The sequence below is a fragment of the Numida meleagris genome, chromosome Z (genome assembly GCF_002078875.1).
Source record: "Numida meleagris isolate 19003 breed g44 Domestic line chromosome Z, NumMel1.0, whole genome shotgun sequence".
Classification (NCBI taxonomy): domain Eukaryota; kingdom Metazoa; phylum Chordata; class Aves; order Galliformes; family Numididae; genus Numida; species Numida meleagris.
Window position 1 is genome coordinate 1,201,596 of NC_034438.1, and position 19,403 is coordinate 1,220,998.

At 42.1% G+C, this 19,403-nt stretch overlaps 1 protein-coding gene across 5 annotated transcripts in view; it reads left to right on the top strand.

Moving 5' to 3' along the window:
- The window catches only part of DYM (dymeclin), a 162,945-nt gene that overhangs the window by 51,316 nt on the left and 92,226 nt on the right, over positions 1–19,403 (top strand). For all 5 annotated transcript variants that reach the window (XM_021379772.1, XM_021379776.1, XM_021379773.1 and 2 more), the window contains exons 9-10: positions 14,311–14,493; positions 16,517–16,695. In XM_021379772.1, the coding sequence (XP_021235447.1) occupies positions 14,311–14,493; positions 16,517–16,695 (362 nt within the window). The remainder of the gene's footprint in view (positions 1–14,310; positions 14,494–16,516; positions 16,696–19,403) is intronic.

Consider the following 19,403-nt stretch of genomic DNA (forward strand, 5'->3'; position numbering starts at 1 on the left):
CCGCCTGGTACCCATTGCAGCAGTGTGGCAGTTGTATGGATGGTGGTGGTTTAACTGAAACATTCTGGTGGTTGGAGCGTTCCTCGGAAATCCAGCATGTGATTCCATGCTCACTTGTAATCCGACAGATTTTTTCAAGTTTTTGGTGCTTTTTTGGTTTTGGAAGAAAAAAAAGTGGGAAGAAATATGCAAAAGGAAGGGAAGGTGCAGCTGCTTTCGGTGGAATTGTGTTAAGTTCTCCACTGACATGCACTGTATCCGTTGCATTTATTGCTGTTAGTCATGTTTGCTGATTCCTTCAAAAAGCTCCGAGAGATCTCCAGGATGCACATATTTAAATGTCACGCGAATGGGAAGGATCAGTGCATCTTTTGAAGTAGCATGACTTACTTAGGTAAGAGCCTGCCATGAGTCTTCTCTGAAAATTGTAATTTATCCCTGTATCTGCTGGTTTTATTCACTGCTCTCCTTGTACGTTGCCCACAGTGGAGATCACAGAGTCAGAGGGTCGTTATGGTTGGAAAAGACCACTACGATCAAGTCAGCAGTCATCAGCTAAGTCAACTAAGAGCAGCTAAGGTCATCAACTGCCAAACCAACCCCACCATGCCCACTGAACCACATCTGTCAGTGCCACATCTCCACGGTTCCTGAGCACCTCCAGGGATGGGGACTCCACCACCTCCCTGGGCAGCCTGTGCCAGTGCTTGACTGCTCTTTCTGAGAAGAAATACAATATCCAACCTGAAGCAGGGATAGAGATGTCCATCCTGATGATATCCAACCTGAGACAGAGATGTCTTCTGCATCCAAAGGAGCTAGCACTTCACAAGTGCATGTTGCAGTTGTATGTTTCTCTATTAGCAAGCTCATTCAATTTGAGGATTTTATAGTGGAATTACTTTCCTACTACCAGATGAGCGCGCTCATCTCGATGGTTTGTGACTCAGCAGAATTTTTTCCAAAATCTTCCAACACTTTATCTGAGAATTATTGCTCCAAGGTCAGTCTCTTGCTTAGCCTTAATCTTACGGGTGGCTGGTTGGAGAAAGTCTGAGGAGGAGCAGCACAGCAACTGCTCTTCTATCAGCTGTGCCAATTGTGATCCTTGTTCTGCTGGACAGCGGACCGACAACCAGTCACAGCCCCCTCCATCTCCATGCAGAAAGTGCTCAGAGCTTCTCAGAATTTCTTCCTAACGATGCAGATAGTTCGTTTAGCTTATCTGCTGGAGCTTGATCTTCTTGGAGTGTTCCCTTAATGCCTCCATCATCTTTTGATCTTCGTAAGGAGATGTCTCCTTCAGATTGTTCAAAAAAAAGTTTACTGTTAATTTTATACTTTTAGCAGACTGTTCCTATGTTATTTTTGGCTCGACTTGATATGGTTTAGCACTGAACTTGCCAAAGTTTATATACCTTCTTTCCTGATTTGGAAAAGACTTACTTAAAAATCCTTCTACATTTAATAGCCTCTTTACCCTGCAGTTGAGTCATGATACGTGTCTTTTCCAGTAGGGGCCTCTAATAGCTGATGTACAGCTGCTCTGAGCCCTCAATGTGGTGATGTGACATCATACTGTCATCTACAAGCAGTTCCTGAGCTTAACCTGTTTTCTTTCCTGGTTCTTAATCTTTTGAGTATGTGCTGTGTCAGCGTTGAGTTTGCTAGCTAGCAAAATTAATTCCATTTTGGTAAGTCTTTGATACTTTGAAAGTCGAGGAACCCTCTGCACAGGTTATAGCTAACTTCTATGAAGGGCGCCTGCTCTCTTGGTGGGGTCTTTCTAGGAAGAAGATCAGCTCATGACTTTGAATGAAGACTTTCCTTGTCTCCACGAGAATGCAGGGAGGCTTTAGCAGTTGACTCTTGGCCAGAAGGAAAAAGTAGGTCAAATTCATTTGACCAAAAACCGGAGATGAGTTTAGGCACCACAGCATTGATAGTTGGTTGTTTGATACCTACTGGTATTCCATGTATGTATTTGTGATTAGAAAATATTACATAAAAAACAATAGCTGTATACAATATATAAATGCATTTTTATGATACAAGAATACCTATCCTATGCACAATAAATACACGATTATATATATTATAAGGAGGATGTAAGGTGGGTATTGACATAACCTAGTTGATAGAAAAACATGCATAAGCTTTATATCAGAATAACTTTTATGTAAATATCATGTAAAGAATATGTGACTCATAAATATAGTAAATGTAAAGGAAGAAATATAAATGTAGGTATGTAAAACATTATAATATAAACGTATTGCTGGAAAATATGCAGAGATATTTTGGCTTGCATAATTTTAATGCTGGCTTCGGGTTTATCTGTGTAACTCACTGCTGACTTCAGAATTGAGCCTGAATAATTTAGATTTATAAGAGTGCTCTCACCAATTGGCATTCTCATTAGAATGCCAGTAAATGATCTGTCTTTCAATATATATATATATATATATGCAGAATAGAAATACTGTTTCACTCCCTGCTTCTACAGGGAGCTTTGGTTCTGGGTAGTGTTGGTGATGCCACTGGCATTGTTCCTGTGCCCTACACCTTGCTGGCTGGGCTGGAGGGAGCTGATTGATGGGTATTGTCCACTCTCTCAACAAGAGCAAGTGGAGCGTGTTCAGGCCAAGGGCACAGAGAGCAAAATACTCATATTAACCAGAATTTTTTCATTTTTACAATTATTATTTTTTACAGATTTTACAAATAAAGGAAATAACATACTTGCAGCTTGACTAAAATTATACAATGAGCTGACATTACAGCTTTGAGTAAAATTCCGGCGTGCTGATCTTTATCCCCATGGTTTAACTGTTAGCCTTGCTACAAGGTTAATAAAACATACTGATTGCATGTGATAACTTGTGTAGGATTCCCACTTCACAAAACCACTTTCAGATGGATTTATAATATGTAGATACTCCACATGCGTGTCTCTTATTGTCTAGCCTTGCTAATAGTAATTCCTTGTTTTGCTGGGTGGAGTTTAAGACACGGGCAAGCAATATCAACTTCTCCCTTCTGAGGAAGTGTGTTGTCAGTATCCTTGAGGAACCCAGAGTAATTATTGTAAAAAGCAATCAGGTCAGCTTTAACTTAGATAGATACCGGTACCATTGGCTGTCAAGGACAGTGCTGCTGCTCAGGCAGCCTTTTAGTCCCTAGGTTAGTCTTCTGCAGAATGATAATTACAGTATATTTGAAGTTATGTTGAAAACTTATATCAGTAACTTCACTTTCTCACATTGGCACAGACCAATTGTAAGCATAGGAGTCAGTTGCAGATGATTCTCAGTCTTTCCTAATGGCATTCCCAAAGACCAAACACTTGCCTGTTTATGGTTTGGCACTAGTATGAAATCTCGATGAACAGGAAAAGCCTGAAGAAATGTCTTACTCCACACTAATAATTTTTGGGTAGAGAAGGTAAAACTTTTCCAAACTGACCATGCCTAGTAGAAATGAAATGAAATACCTTGAAATGTAACTTGTTGTACTGGGCTGAATGCATACCTGTATGTATATCATGCTAGAGTGTATAGAGTCACAGAATCATTGAATCATTCAGGTTGGAAAAGCTCTGCAAGATCCCCAAGCCCAATCCCAGCCCTCCCCCACCATGCCCACTGAACACGTCCCCAAGGGACACATCTCCATGGTTCTTGAACACTTCCAGGGATGGGGACCCCCCACCTCCCTTTGCAACCTATGCCAATGCATCACCTCTCTTTCTGAGAAGAAAATGTTCCTAATATCCAATCTGAACCTCCCAGTAGATTAAAGTCAACTGGCATCGCTCAGAACTAAAATTTATTAATACGGAATACATCATTTTAGACCTTCATAGTAAAGTTGATGAGTGTTAGCATGTTTCTATGTAATTTATATGTTAACTCCCAATTTTAGTTGGAAAAAGTATCTTTATAAAGTGTGTACACAGGCAAAGTTAATACTTAGTCATTCTTCTTGTCTCTTAATGGTGTTGTATGTTCGTAGTCAACAGATGTGATGCATTGAAATCTTTCTCATTGCCATTCATTCCATCCATATTGGCCATCTACACTTGTTTTAAGGAATGTTCTCCATTCTTCAGGGCTACCATTTTTCTCAGTACTTTCTCATTAAAAGTACAGTTTTAATAACATTTTCACATGGTTGTTACTGGTATTGATGCCGATACTTAAGCCTACATAGCACTTTTCTGTAGTGAAATCCAATTTTCAATTGCTCCTAATTTTTTACAACCATCAGTTGTTTGTGATGAAACTTTTCATGCTGAGCATCTTCCCTAGGCTGATCTTTTTTTTTGTTTCTTGGCACTGCTTTGATTGAAAACAGTTCTGAGAATGAGGATGGGAATGAGGTTTCTGAGAATGAGGTTAGGGAAAAATGTTCCTTAACCAATGCTGAATTCTTACATCTGTTTTGTTGAGGAGTTGAAAGCCTTCATGCCTTGGAACAGGCTCTTGAGATTTGGGAGGGGGCTTAGGAGTGCAAAACCATGGACAAAGTTCTACCATTTGCCATCCCTGTTAAAATTGACTAAATCTGGCTATGCTGCGAGGTTCCGTAGTGCTGTTTGTATGCATTAAGCAGGAACTTGTTTAAAAGCTGTCAGCAGAATGGTTTGAGTGTGGAGTTTGGATGAAGTGTGCCACAAGGCTTGGGATGCGGTACCCAGTGAGGGCTGAGCCTGTTCCAGGAGCAGCTCAGCAGGATGTTCCCTGCAGTTCTTCATCCGGATGGCATAGTGTGAAGCAAGAGAATGAACGCTTGGGGACCTTGTCCTCCTTGGTGCAGTAGGTATTGTAGAGCAGGAAGTTTTGAGGAGTAACATGTGGGCCTGGCAGGGGAGCAGCACATCTGTGATGGCTTTCCTGTGCTAGCTCTTGCTCCTCTGTTTGGTTTGGGATAAGAAACAGGAGTTCCAGATCTTTGTCTGCCATATGTGAAACAGACCAGGAAAGGGGCAAGCAGGCATTCGTTTCAGGGAGCAAGCAGGGCAATAAGAGGTTGGAGAGGATAGAATAGAGGGAATAATGAAAACTTTGAATGGGAATAGAGGTGCATCCTCACAAAGCCTGGACCAGCAGGGTCAGTCCTGGTGGGATTTGGGCTACAAGGGAATGGAAAGACGAAGATGTGCCAGGGAATGTTCAGGTTGGATGTTAGGAGCAATTTATTCCCCAAAGAGTGAGGCACTGTGCCAGTGAGGCACTGGCACAGGCTGCACAGGGAGGTGGTGGGGTCACTGTCCTTGAAGATGTTTGAGAACCATGGAGATGTGGCACTTGGGGACATGGTCAGTGGGCATGGTGGGGTGGGCTGAGGTTGGGCTTGGAGACCTTGCAGAGCTTTTCCAACCTTAATGAATCCGTGACTCACTAAGAACCATTAGGTAATTTGTGATATCCTAATTAATAAAATTTATCCAAGAAATCCAAGAATCCCTGAAATAAAGATTGTCAGCCAAAAGGACAATTTGAGTGTTCTTATTTTAGTATCATCTAAGACAGGAAAGAATGATGCCTCTAAGTGCTGCTATCATCTGCATAAACAATAGAAGTGAAGTGAAGCGCAGCATGGACAACTCTAATTTTTGCTGTTTCCTCAAATTGTGAACATCTGTGTCACCATAGGAGCTCATGTGCATTTTGTGGTTCATGATTGAGACAGATCATCATTGCGGTAGGAGAATGAGAAGTGTTACAGCTTTTGTCATTGCTTGTTGCAGCAACAGAGCGTCACATTTTTTCGAGACTTAAGTTGTGTTCGAAGTCCAGCAGAGCACATTTGCTTGGAAAACTAACAGACTACCTACAGGAGAAGCCCTTGTGCTTGGAGAAAATGTGCATGTTTGCAGGGTATGGTCTGTCAAACCTCCCTGTTGCTTGGTGGGCTTTAACAGGTTTCTTCCATCTCTTATCAAGAGTTGAATCAAGTTGTGCATGCATTTGCGATAACAAATACCTGCAGTGCTGTGAGCGCGCAGTAAACCAAAAATAATTTGAGGACAAGGTTATCAAGGTAAATGCAGGGAGGATTCTGCAGTAAGCTCGGAGCTATTTTAAAACATTTGGCTGCAGCTCTCCTGTAAATAGCTATGAAAGCTGCAGACATGTCTGGCAGTCAGCAGCTCCACGTGTTCTTATGGTTCATACTTTGTTACACCGAGATCATTACTTGAAAATGCCACTAGGTTTAGAACTATTCTTGTTGAATTAAAATACCTCCTCTTTGAGCATGTAGAACTTCAGAAACATTTCCCCAGCAATGCTGTGCATCTGGCTTTAGATCCATTGTGAGTAGGGGGCAGGAATGAATGTGAAATTATGGGTTCAGATATCTTTGTCACAACAAGTAATTCTTCTTCCTGAAAAATTGATCGTGTATCTCTGAAAGCTCAGTGTATTTTGCTTGCCTTCTCCCTTCATTGTATTTTAAGCACACACTTAGGATTGGAGGAGGACTTTTTTTCCATTTCATAGATGAAGAATTTGGAAAGAACATAGAAGATTGTACGATGCTGTGGAGATACTTATGTCTGGGGCCACGAGGCCAGCTGAGCAGGCTGCCCAGACGAGTTGTGCCATCTCCATCCTTGGAATTTTCCAGGGCTCCATTGGATGAAGCCCCGAGCAGCATGGTGTGGCCCCACTGCCCCTGCCTGGAGCAGAAGCTGAGCCAAGGACCTCCCAGTATCCCTTCCAGCCCATGGTCTTCTGCTCTGAAAAATGTTCTTCCTTTCTGCTCAACTTTTAAAACTCTTTTCCGTCCTCTGAATGTGGTTTCCTTGAGGCATCAGCTTAGTCCTGCTGGTATTTGTTTCACTGGATTTAGCTTGATCACTCTGTTGTCACAACCAGTGCTGCAAATAAACACTGCTCTCATTTTGCCAGGATATTTTTTGAACGCATTCCCATGCTTGTTTCTGTCCCTGGTTTTGTCTGATTATGTTGACAGAAATGTTCGCTGCTTTGCCAATGGGATTGCATACGTTCCTGGTGCTCCCTCCTGCTCTGACCAAACCACAGCGATGAAGCATGAGGGCTGGGCAGAAGCCAGATGAGATTTCTATTTAAAATAGGATCAACCAAGAACTCCTTTTTAATGTCTCACTGTAGGGCTCTGTTGTTGGTTTGAGGTCTGCTGTCCCGAGGCTGATAGCTGATTGAGTCAGACAGTTGTAAAATTGAATCCAGTGCTGGGTGGATTGCTGTTGTTCCCACATTTCTCATACATTTTCCTCTCTCACACCCTTTTCTAGCTTGCACTCTGTTTCCCAGCTTTCAAATAGTTGTAATACTGTGGTATTGCGTTCTTGTCTAGTACCCTACGGCCTTAATCTTTTTCTCTTTTGCAGTCACAGTGCAACGTCAAGAATACAGGACAGTTTTCAAATTGGCAGCAGAAAAACTGTCCCATTGCAGAAGTGTTACCACCTGGGTTTGGAGGAGCTGATGCAGTTGCTCCCACCCAAGAGCTCAGCAGTGAGGCCCTGACATCCACCTCTCTGTTCTGTTATTGTTGTAAAACAGATAGGACTCAAAAGAAATCAGTCCTGTGGCTCCCAGTTCAGTGGAGTTAATGAAAATACATGAAGGTTCTCTTTCCTGTTCCAGTTGTTCACTTTTTGTAGCGTTTCGGTTTTTTGAATGTACTGCTTGAAGTGAATTAATGATTTATTGCATTTATTTCCGGCTTTATTCAGCAACTTTTCAGCCTTTTGATTCAGAAACATGGTGTGTCATTTACTTTATTTTTTTGGTTCCCCAAGGTGTCGGTTAGTTTGAGTAGGTCAACTGAACCATAGAATCACTGAGATTGGAAAAGACCACTGAGATCATCTAGGCCAACCATCAGCCGTCAATTGGCATCAGTTCCTTCTCGTCTCATTTTCCACTTTGTGTTACAGATGTCAAAAATGTTGTTTCTAGCCAGCAAAGCTATTCCCTTCTTCAGTATCTGTGTGCATGTCGGAGAAGCGGACATCTGAAAACGTTAAATGCATAACTTGAGACAGCGTGAAGGTGCTGACTTAGGTCATAAATGCTTCCATTGTTTTTCAGATGAAACCATATTTTTCAGTGTCTGTCCACATTCTTTTTACAGCCATGGCGTCCAGTGCTTGGACAGGAGTGCAGCTCTGTGACTGAGCTTCAAACTCCAGGGGAAGTCTTTGTATTTTGCACTTTAACACATAAAACTTAGGCAATCTGATGGCAAACGGGGCTCCTGCTATGAGAAGAGAAAGTATTGCTCTAGGTGTCGCAGTAAGAGAACTCCTCGGATCTAGGGATAAAGAAGAGGATATATATTTTAAAATGAAATAAACTTTTTTTTTTTTTTTTTTTGCAGTGGATGAAGAATATGTTTATTGTATTAAATGTGTGCAGTTGAGCGTTGTAACCTTTTTCAACGCAGTGACATTGGAGAGGTCATGCAGAGTGCTGGGGGTGGGATTAATCGCAGGAGGCAAAGTAGAAAAAACTGGAAGAAATGAAAGAAAAATCTGTGAATATAGTTTGTCCAGGCAACAAAGGAGACAGATGACTGTCCCTTTTATTTAAGGCGGTAAACACTGAACTGGGAAATAAATGTTTTATGGTATTACATAGAAACATCCACTTACAGGAATAAAGAGGTGAGGCTGAACCAAGGAATGATTAGGCGGAACGCTGGGGAAAATAATTTAACACCAAGGCTTATTAGATTATGGAACACTCTTCCCAAAGGATGTGGTTCAAGCTCCATTACTTGTCCCTTAAAATTAGGCTGGATAGAATAACAAAGTGTACGGAGGGAACACTTGAGCATTGGTAGGGAATGAACAGAGTTACCCAATCCATCTACGCATTTCTCTTGCTTCCGTGATTCATTTCCTGAAAAACTGCTCCCAGAATGTGTTAATGACATCACAGCTTCAGACTGCACAGACACGTTTGTGCTTCTTGGTAATCATGCAGCTTTCAGAGGGAGTTTATTGGGAGGCTGAACAAATCAGGGCTCTGTGGCAAGTGTCACTGCGATGCATTCTGAACCAGCCCCACGTGCACAAAGCTGCGTTCCTGGAGAGGCGGTGGTCAGGAGTTGGGCAGCAGCAGGGTTCGTGTTTCAGAAATCACTACCTCCTGCTTTTCTTGGCAGTTTGGATAAGAAATGCTCGTCTCCTTCAGAAGCCGGTCTTACTGATTCTGTTACGATGATTTGATGGGAGGAGAATAACTTACAGCACTCCCTATAAGTGTAGTGTAATTAGGTCAGCTTCTTCAGTCTGGGTTTGTTGGTTGTGTACATGCTAGTGTCAGTTCCTTATGAGCTTAACCTTGCTTGGGAATGGAATACTTAGTCTGTAAGCTCATTAACCATATAAAAATCATTCCGTGTTTCTTATATTTCAACTTTGTTACTTCCTTACTATTCCGAGTCCAAAAACTTGTAATGGGACTTCTTTAAAAGCAATGTAGTTGCAGTTCTTCTAGTCATTGAGTGTACCTGGTGCGCCTCACAATTAGCAGTTCTAATCTTTTTAAGACCAATCTGTTTGAAGATGTGATCCTAAAACATAAAATGACTTTGACTTGGGGCACAATATGAACTCCATCTTCAAGCAGCAGTTGCCTCACTGCTCCAGCCTCTCCCATCTGAGTCCATGGATTGCTTTTTCCCCCTCTCATTCTTTATTACATAACATCCCCGTGGCAACTTGAGAAATGGCTTACATGGAAAAGTAATCGGAGGAAAGTATTGATGTATTTTTAGTTTTCTTCTAACACAATGCAGCAGCTGGAAACCAGGAGGAGAGCCAGCACAACGTGAGCTGCCAGCTCTCCGTGGGCCACCAGAAAGTGTTCATCTCACCACAATGTGAGAAGCATTGGACTGACTTGAGAAATGTGACACATCATAAGCATTAAAAAACGAAAAAAAAGCTTCTCAAGTTCCCAGAGCTGCTGCTTGGTCATAATAGGAGTTAAGTCTTAACGGTAATGGTTTTGAATAGTACTTCATTTGCTGGTTGTGGTGGAGGAAGCATATGATGGTATCAAAGAGAACGAGCAAAAAATCACTTGTGCTTTAATTCTTCATTATCTGTGTAATTTTCTGGCGTCCTGTGTTGTAACATTGAACAGTTCATTTTCTGTATGTTGGCAGTTCCATAAACGGGAAAGCAAAGCATGGAGCTAGCTTAATTTGCGAATTCCTGAAACGTGGGATTAGTGAGAACCACACAAAGGCTTGGGTTGGAAGGGACATTAAAGATCCCCCAGTTCCAACCTCCCACCAGAGCAGGTTGCCCAGAGCCCCATCCAACCCCACCCTGGCCTTGAGCACCTCCAGGGATGGGGCATGCAGTTCTGTTCTGCATGGTGCTTTTTGTGGTTGGGTTTCCTGTCTGTTTTTCGTTTTCATTTTTTTACCAGCTTCCATAGCCTTGTCTACTCATATTTTTTTGTGTTCGTGTGTTTGTTTTTTTCCATTTTGGAATAAGAGTGTGGGGTCGTAACTTTGGAAATGTTAAAATAGCAATAAGAGTTCAAGAAGATCTTTGGAAGCTTCATGTCCATTCGAAGTCTTTCTTCTTTCCTTTCATTCTCCAGAGCAGCCCAGGGTGCTGCCTTAGAATCATAGAATTAGCTAGGTTGGAAAAGACCTATAAGATCATCCAGTCCAATCATCCACCTACCACCAATAACCCCACTAGACCATGTCTCTCAACGCTATATCTAAATGTTTCTTGATCCAGTGCTTGTAGGGCTGCTCATGGAGAAGTCTTCGTGGGTGGAATGTGGCACTGAACCAAATAGGTACAAAAGCAATAAAATTCATTTGCAAGATTGTAACGTATTTAATGATTGCATGAATACGTTAACGGATATGATTGCATTTCACAACTCTTATTATAGAAGATAAAAGCTCCAGTTTTAAAATCAAGCTGCTAAAATTTTAGTCACCTCGAAGTATAAATGAACTTAATTTGAGTAGTTACAACTATGAGCCTTACCCATTTCCCCTTGCTTTTGCCTACCAGAGACCAGAGTGTTAGGCTGAGATTTCTGCCTCATTCTGCTTACATTAAATAATGGTCTGGTGAAAGACAGTTCCTTTTAGATGAATGTGTCATTGCTTCATTTTGCCATGAAGTGTTATTCCGCAGGCTGTCAAACTCAATTACAACCCTGGTGTCGTTTTCATGGCTCTCAATAGTGTTTCTCGCCATCCTAGAGCAGACTTCAGATTGTCTGTTGCAAAGAAATGTGAGGTTTCTGTTTATTTTAGTTCAAAACAGATGGAAATATCTACAGCTGAACGATGTGAAATAATATTAGACAGCTTTGATGGTAGGAGATGATTTTAGCATTTTGGAAGAGACTTGGAAGAGGTCAACAATCCAGTCTTGTTGCTCTAGCAAGTGATTTAGTGAAAACTTGATGGCATCTGAAGTAGTGGACCACTACTGTTTGCTGAACTTGCTGTGCCTTATGCAGAATAGTATGGGTAGGGAAAACAGTTGCGGTGTGTAGTTGTGTGGAAGAGAAGGGAAAATGGATCTGCTCATTCCAGTTTTAAAGCTAGAAGCAACATGTTCCCTCTGCAAGTACCAGTGTATTTGCCAGAGATAACTGGCAAAATGTTTACATTGCTTTAACTGATTAAAAAATAATAATAATTTGGTGGCGTGGCTCCCTGTGGGAATGAGTAAACAAAGTTATATTAGAGAATGGCAATTTAAAAATAGATACTTTGCAGCAAACAGCCCATTGTGTAGATGAATTGTACCCTAACTACAGAACTGTTGAAGAGTGTTTTAAGATTGTTAACTTCATCAGGGCTGTGCTTGACATGAGAAGGGCTGGTTTTGGTAGCATGGAGGTTTTTGGTGTTTGCAGAGCTTCAGAAGCACGTTGGAGCATCATGCTGTGGTGGGTGCTCTGTACCCTTTCACCCCTTTTCACAGTTTGGTGATTTAATGCTGAGAATTGTGGGTTATCTTTGCCACTGTGAACACGTAGAATAAAATGAGAAGCAATGGCTGTGACATCTCTCTTCCCAGCAGTTTGTTTAGCACATTAATGCAGTGGTCATGATCAGAAGCGTTACTTTCCTTGCTAACACTGGGGGCACAACCAACACATAGCACCCAGTTTGACATTGCATTTTGGAACTGAAATGAATGTTATGAACCCATTAGCATGGGATTGAATTTTTCTGGAGGAGTGCCGTTGCCAGAAAGAGGCAGAACTCCAAGGGGTCACCTGGGTCGTGTATCAATGTGCAAATTCCTAGTGGATATAATTAGTTCTTTCTCTCTGATGGAAGACTCAAGTTATAACCATTACTTGGGCCATCTCCCTCTTTACCTAAATGCTGAGGAAAGGAAAGGTGTAGTAATGGCAATGGTGGAGTCCCTGTCCCTGGAGGTGTTCAAGAACCATGGAGATGTGGCCCTTGGGGACATGGTCAGTGGATGTGGTGGGGTGGGCTGGGGTTGGACTTCGGGAGTTTAAAGGTCTTCACCAACCTTAACGATTCAATAACCCTGTGACTTGGAAAGCTAGCTTGACGGTCATTGTCTTTATTCTGATTTGAGAACAGTGGATCACAAACTCGGTGATAAAGGATTATTAAAGTAACATGAAATTTTTGCTAAGGAGGTTCTAATTATCACACTTCTTATTGCAAGAAGTCCTTCAAGCTGCTCAACGCTGAATGTCATTAGTTCCTTTGCCTTTGACATGGCACTAATTGCCTTGCCGCAGTGCTGATGAAGAGAGTGTTGATTTACTACAAAACCTGACTGTATGATTATGTTGGAAGAAAAATCTGGTTTGATTGTTTCAAAATTTCGTAGGGCTAAGAAAACGTTATATTCCTTTAATTGACAATACTATGTGTATGTTTTGCCTTCAGATAGCTTTCAGGTTTTTGTCCTGTGCAACTCAAATCTGTCAGGTTAGAATACTGAACTAAATTAGAAATGAATTAGAAAACTAAACCTCCTTAATTTTTATTTCTTTCCTTAAGAAAGTGTGTTATAATCAACTTTGACTACTGACATGAATTAAAAAAATAAGAATTTTGAGGTTGTGTTTCTTATTGTTGTGCTGTATAATTAAAGACTTTGACCTACTAAAGCTCTGTCCATTTGATGAAATGATCAGAATCTGCCTTAAATTTCCAAGATACACTCAAAGCCATTAAGTGCTGGAGGGATGAGGATGTTTATCTACAGAATGGGGAGAACATTCTAATATGCAGTGTTACTGCAGTTAGGAAGCAAATAACTAAGAGCTGCTGTGCGATGATCAGCTATTTGCAATTTTGTACCTAATGACTTTTTCAGGTTTAAAATAAATAGAGTGTTAGTGCTTTGTTTTATGTGTGTTTTCGAGGCAGTTGAGCGCACACAAAGAGAACTCAGTCTGAATTTTATCAGTGTCCATTTCAAACTTCTGTTTCTTTTCTATCAGATTTATAACTTCAAGTTACTGTAACCAGTTTGTAATTGCATCCCCTTACATCTTGTATGCAATCTCTTAATTTCAGAGCAGAGTAAGTCCTTTCAAATGGAGGAGCATGCATTTCAAGTTTCATCTTCTGCAGAAATGCAAAAACTTAAGGCTGTGTTTCATAATACCTTGTGGATCAAATAATGCCAACTTGATCTCAAGTTCAGATTGCTGTTGATCATGGCTTTGGTTGATTTTGTCCCCAAGAGGTTTATTATTTGCTATTGCATTGTCTTCCCACAACTAATGAGCAACCATGATATTCACTTCTGGATGCTGTCTGGATGTTGAAGCAGTGTTAGCATTTGTTACTTTGCCATGCCTAAAATACGCTGAGGCTATCAAAATTAGAATGCAGAATAAAAATGCTGCAGCATGGAGCACATCACTTTATTCAAGGGTCCGTGTACAAGCTCCTTGTTCTCTGTCAATATATTAGCATTAGGAGGAATGCTACATGAATGCTTCAGCCGGTGTCAGCTCTGTCTTTAATGTTTACCCTTTGTTTCCTTTCTGCATGCTTTTTTGTATCCTCCTATGGCTTAATTTTCTCAAAACTTTTAATAGTCGTTCAGTTCCCACCTCTGTGTGCCCCAGTGCCGTGTCACTCCCCAAAATCTCATTTTCAGAAGTCATGTCTTCATACTGTGCAGAGGTGAATTGCTTTTCTCCTTTTCCGCGTCCCTGTGCGTCAGACTATTCCCTTCTCCCTTTCTTCATTAAAATAAGAGCATGCATGCTGTTGTCTAACAGGATTCTCCTTGCTGCCTTTTCTCTGCAGCTGGCCTGTTGACTGTCTTCACCTTGGGTGGAGTGGGGAGTAAGGCAACGCCGCAGCTGGAGCAGTGCTCGCCGCTGGCTAACCAGAGCCTGCTGCTGCTGCTGGTCCTGGCCAACCTGACGGACGCTCCGGACACACCGAACCCCTACAGGCAGGCGATTATGTCATTCAAGAACACGCAAGGTTTGTATCCGATAGGACAAGGTGAAATGATTTCAAACTGAAAAAGGGGAGATTTAAACTGGAAATGAGGAAGGAGATCTTTACAAGAAGGGCAGTGAGGCGCTGGTTGCTCGGAGGGGTGTTGGTGCCCGTCCCTGCAGACACCCAGGGGATGGGGCTCTGAGCACCTGGTGGAGCTGTGTGTGTCCCTGTGCACTGCAGGGAGTGGGACCTGGCGGCCTTTGAGGGCCCCTTCCAACTGAACCTGTTCAATGATTCCTTGATTCTGTGATCTGTTCTTACTCCTAAGCATGAACTGATGAAAATGAAGCTTTAAGTTGCTGCAACTTTTTAGAGATTCTCTTTCCAAAACCTGTTTTCTCTCCGGCAAGGGCATGTAATCGGACACCTTCCTCTGGGAATTGTGATGAGTAGTTGGTTCCCCAGTGCTGAAACTCATGGAAGGGACAGAGGAAGGAGGGTACTTTTTCCTTCAGACTTGATGAGTTCAAGAAAGCTTCATAATTTTAGAAGACATAAATAAAGCTGTCTTCCAAGTAAACCAGTTATCCAAGAGACTGCAGGAGTCCTCTGAAGATTTACAGCACTTGGAGAAATCCTGGTTAGCTGGCATCATGTCCCTTAGAGCTGCAATGAGCGATTGCATTGCTAATTGTGTCATCCTGTGTCAAAAGTAGCATGAAAACCTATTTTTTCTTTAGATGTGAATGCTTACAGAATGACATTGTTTCCAATAAACTTGTTTCCACTAGCAGTATTCATATAATTGAGCTTAAATTTGATTCTTAAGAACACTGAGAGGGACTGGAAAAAGGAGAATGGTATAAAAAAGTCTAGCTATGGTCATAATGATTCATAGGATGCAATTTTCATGCGAAAACTGGCTTTTAACAATGTTGAGAACTTTGTAGAAGACGTGGCCAAGTGTTTGCATTGCAAAGCAAGGGGCAGTGGGACAGCCACACTGCAGTGGGTGTTGCATTGGTCATCAACCTGTAAAGGTACAGAGATGCATCCTAAAAACCTGCTCTGTCCACTGGTGACTGTGCAGGAGTAGCGATGTTGTCACACTGCTCCCTACAGCACAACTTTCCTAAGTTAATGCATTTTTAGTAAGCAATGAACAATTCAGAAATCCGTAGTCTGTTATTGTGGGAACTGACATTTACATTTTATTTAAATTCTTCAAGTAGGGACATCTTGTTTTAGAAGCAGGGCAATTTTTAGTCCAAACTTGTAGAATACTTGAGTATTCGAACTGCTGTTGTTCCCAGGATATACTCTTGCCACAAAATTACTGCATTTTTTCCATATGGTGAGCTTGGTGTGCTCAGTAAGGATAGCCCTTGTATCCTGTTGCCAACACGCTGAAATAAGTAATTCCTACAGGCAATCTCATCCCCATTCGTGTGTCACCACCGACGCTGCCCGTTTGGAATGGATCTTTGGGCAGAGCTGGGCAGGAGAATCCTATACAGTTTTCTGTGGAGGTTTTTGAGAGTTGAGAAATGTACCTCTGCTGCAGCGGAACAAATTTTGCACGCTCAGAGGTGTTTTGTGCAAAAAGCAGGAGCACAATCTGAGGTGGGGAGGCTGAGCAAGGACAAGAACCTGGCTCCTGGCATGCTGTGCACTGACCATCCCACTTGCTTCTTCCATTTCCTCTGGAAATTCCTAGTGGTTAGAGGTGCGTGCTGGAAGTTTTTGCTGAAGCTGGTAAAGCTTCTGGTGAAAAGGTTCTCTGAGGAGAAGGCTGTTCTGTTCTCACTTTCAGCTCTGCCATAAATCCTATGGTGAGCATGCATAAAGTACTGCTAGTTTGGGTTGTTACACTGTATGGCAGGGGGTTTCATCAGCGCCCTGTAGGGTTTGTGCCCATCTGTTGTAAGACTCACGGATGCTTTTGGTTTCCTCCTTACTGTGGTGCCTGTATAAAATATTCCCTCCAGAGGTTTCAAAAATTAACAGCTACCTGGATGGTAAATATATTTGCTAAGGATTATTTTGTCTTTTTCTGTTTCAGATAGCAGTGCTTTCCTGTCATCACATCCCCACGTTTTCCAGATTAATTTTAACAGCTTGTACACGGCTTTGTGTGAGCAGCAGAAGTCTGATCAAGCAACCCTTCTGCTGTACATGCTTCTGCACCAGAATGGCAACGTACGGACATACGTGCTGGCACGGACAGACATAGAGAACCTTGTAAGTACTGTTCTGCTCACCCAGAGGTCCATCACCAACCATGTCCCTTAGTGCCAGATCTATACCACACTAAAGTACCTCTGAGGATGGGGGATTGCACACCTCCCTGGGCAACCTGTTCACATCTCTGGCAGATCATGTGCTGTTAATTCATTTCGTTTTAGATATTCTGGCCAAAAATTGCAGAAGTTTATCCTGTGGGTCTGTGGATAATAGTTAGCAAAATGAACTGTGACGTGACTGACGTGCCAGATATCTCACACGCTTGACCTAAAGCTGAAACTCCTCAAGGAATACCTGGCAGACTTTACAGAAGTGCAACTTCAGTGACTCCTTAGCTGCTTCAATAGGGTTGTGGTTAACAGCTGATGTAACTGACACCTGGTGCAGTTCTTGTAGATTACAAACGAGCTGATGCTCCCGGGTGGCCTTAGTAATGTCACAAACCACTTCAACAAATCTTACTTATTAAAAAGCATTTTTCTAATAGGATAATGGCTGTCTGGGGGAATAGGTAACAGAATAGAGAACCTTTTCCATTACGGTGTTTGAAATCCTGCCAGATAATTGGATCCTGTGCCTGTTTGATGGCAGATACGGAATGGGTTTGGGCTCAGTCCAAGTTCCGCCGCTAAAATCAGAGTTGTTAGAGACCACTGTTGGTAAACTTGGGCAGGACGGCTGATATTGAATTGATGATTCGAAACTGAACTCCTGTGTAGTCTGCTGCACATTATCTAGGTGTGGCCTCAGTCACTTTATAGAAATCCTGTGAACAAAGCATCGTATTTGGTGTTCTGTGCTACTGGTATGTGGTGTGATGGGTTTCACAGTGGCTAAGCTTATCAATTTATTATTAGAGAAACAAAGCTGAGGTGTGAGCACTGTTTTATACGGATGGTATTTGATATTTTGTAAAGCTTTGAGAAAAAACATGAGATGCATGTGTTACAGCAGCTGGGATGCAGGTACGCAGTCTGCCATGTGGGATGCTGTCGTATGTTATCAGCTATGTGTCCTCCCCTTCTCCAAAAATCAGAAAATCACAGAAATATCCATCAATTTTAAACACTCTTCTCAATTTTGTCAGCTCTGCTAGAAAGTAAAGTGTTATTGTGATGTGAACAATGTCCGTGGTATTTAGTACCAGAATATGAAACTGATTGCTCTGTCTCAAGCTATCCTGTCCTTCATTTATTTTGCCCTTTGTGCATCCTGGTGCTTTTTGTGGTCGTGGCTGATACACTGCCGACATCTTTTTGCAATCTGCTTTGTTTTCTGTGGGCTTGTAGGTAAGGATGAGTTGCAGCAGGCAGGTAAGAAGAGCAGTCTCAGCTGCTTTATAGCATGTGCTGAGCCAGGGTTGGGAGTGAGGAGTTAATGGGCAACAAAACCATGGTCTCCCAGTTACAACCCTGTGGTTAAAAATGTAAATTTGTAAAGGAGTCGAAGGGGCAGGAGTGTGGGGCTGCTTCCCTTTATGGCAATGATAAGGCTCCATGCTATTCTGGTGCCATGCTGCCACGCTCCATGAAATAATCACAGGCTGTTGGAAGATGGAGAGAGTGCACAGGAACAGTTTTGGCTTAAAAAAAACCACCACCCACACACAAACAAAACTCAGCAGAACTGTGAGGGCCTGCTGCGGGAAACTCAGAAAGTGAACTGTGCTGAGTTATTCAGAAAGCAGTCTGAGCAGCGTGTGGATGTGCCAGTGTCTTTGCAGGGAGAATGTTGTCCTGGAAGGACTCAGCCTGCTGGGAGGCACGGGGAGGACGAAGCCTTGAAGGTGAATCCCACAGCTTAGAGAGATGAGAGGAAAACCATTAAAGTAATTAATTCAGAGATGGAAGTTGCTGACAAAGCAGTGCTCTCCTTGGACCGAGGGTGGATGACTTCTTGGAGGACTGTGGCATTATCAGGAATAAATCAGTGGGCTTTTCATGCAGGGCCAACTGGGTGAAGTGCACAGGGCTGTGATATGAGAGATTGGTTCAGCGTTCAGCTCAACTCTCATCTAAATCTGTGGGGTTCTGGGGGTTGTTCTCTTGCACTTCATTCAGTGCATCACAGCATTTGTTGTCTTTTCCTCTTTTTTTTTAACGGTTCTTTCTGGGTTTGTTGCCCAGGAAGCATCACTGACAGATGTTCCCTGTCACTTCCTAGGATTTTTGAGATATCTTTGCACTTCAGTAACGTCAGTTTAATTTGTAAACTGAGTCAGTTGTTTCCAACTGCTCTAGTTGATTGTTTCAGCTTGTTTCCTGGTTTGTATATGAATCTACCTCTGTCATTTACGTGGAAATACCTTCGTTTTCTTGCTTTGTTGTTTATAGTACAGTGTGTCTTTTTTCCTCTTATAATCTGTTTGGTTGAATGTAACAGAACATTTATATGTCTTCCATAACTTATGATATGTCAGTGCATATGATTCCATAAAATACTTGCTATTAGACATGTTTGCATCTGGAATTCACCCACGCTGTTAAAAGTACTTGCAAAGATTCTCCAGAAAATGGTGGCACTGATGAAACAGTGGGCAATTAGCTCATTTCTTCATAAGCAGAGTAGCATGGTTTGCAGATGGGAGAATGCTGAGCCTTTTCTTGTCAGCAGGAGCACGTACAGCTTCCAGTGTCTGCTTTTACCTGCTCCTTGCTTGAGAGGTTTAAAAGGAGAACTTTGTAATAGTGGCTGTGTCTTACTGG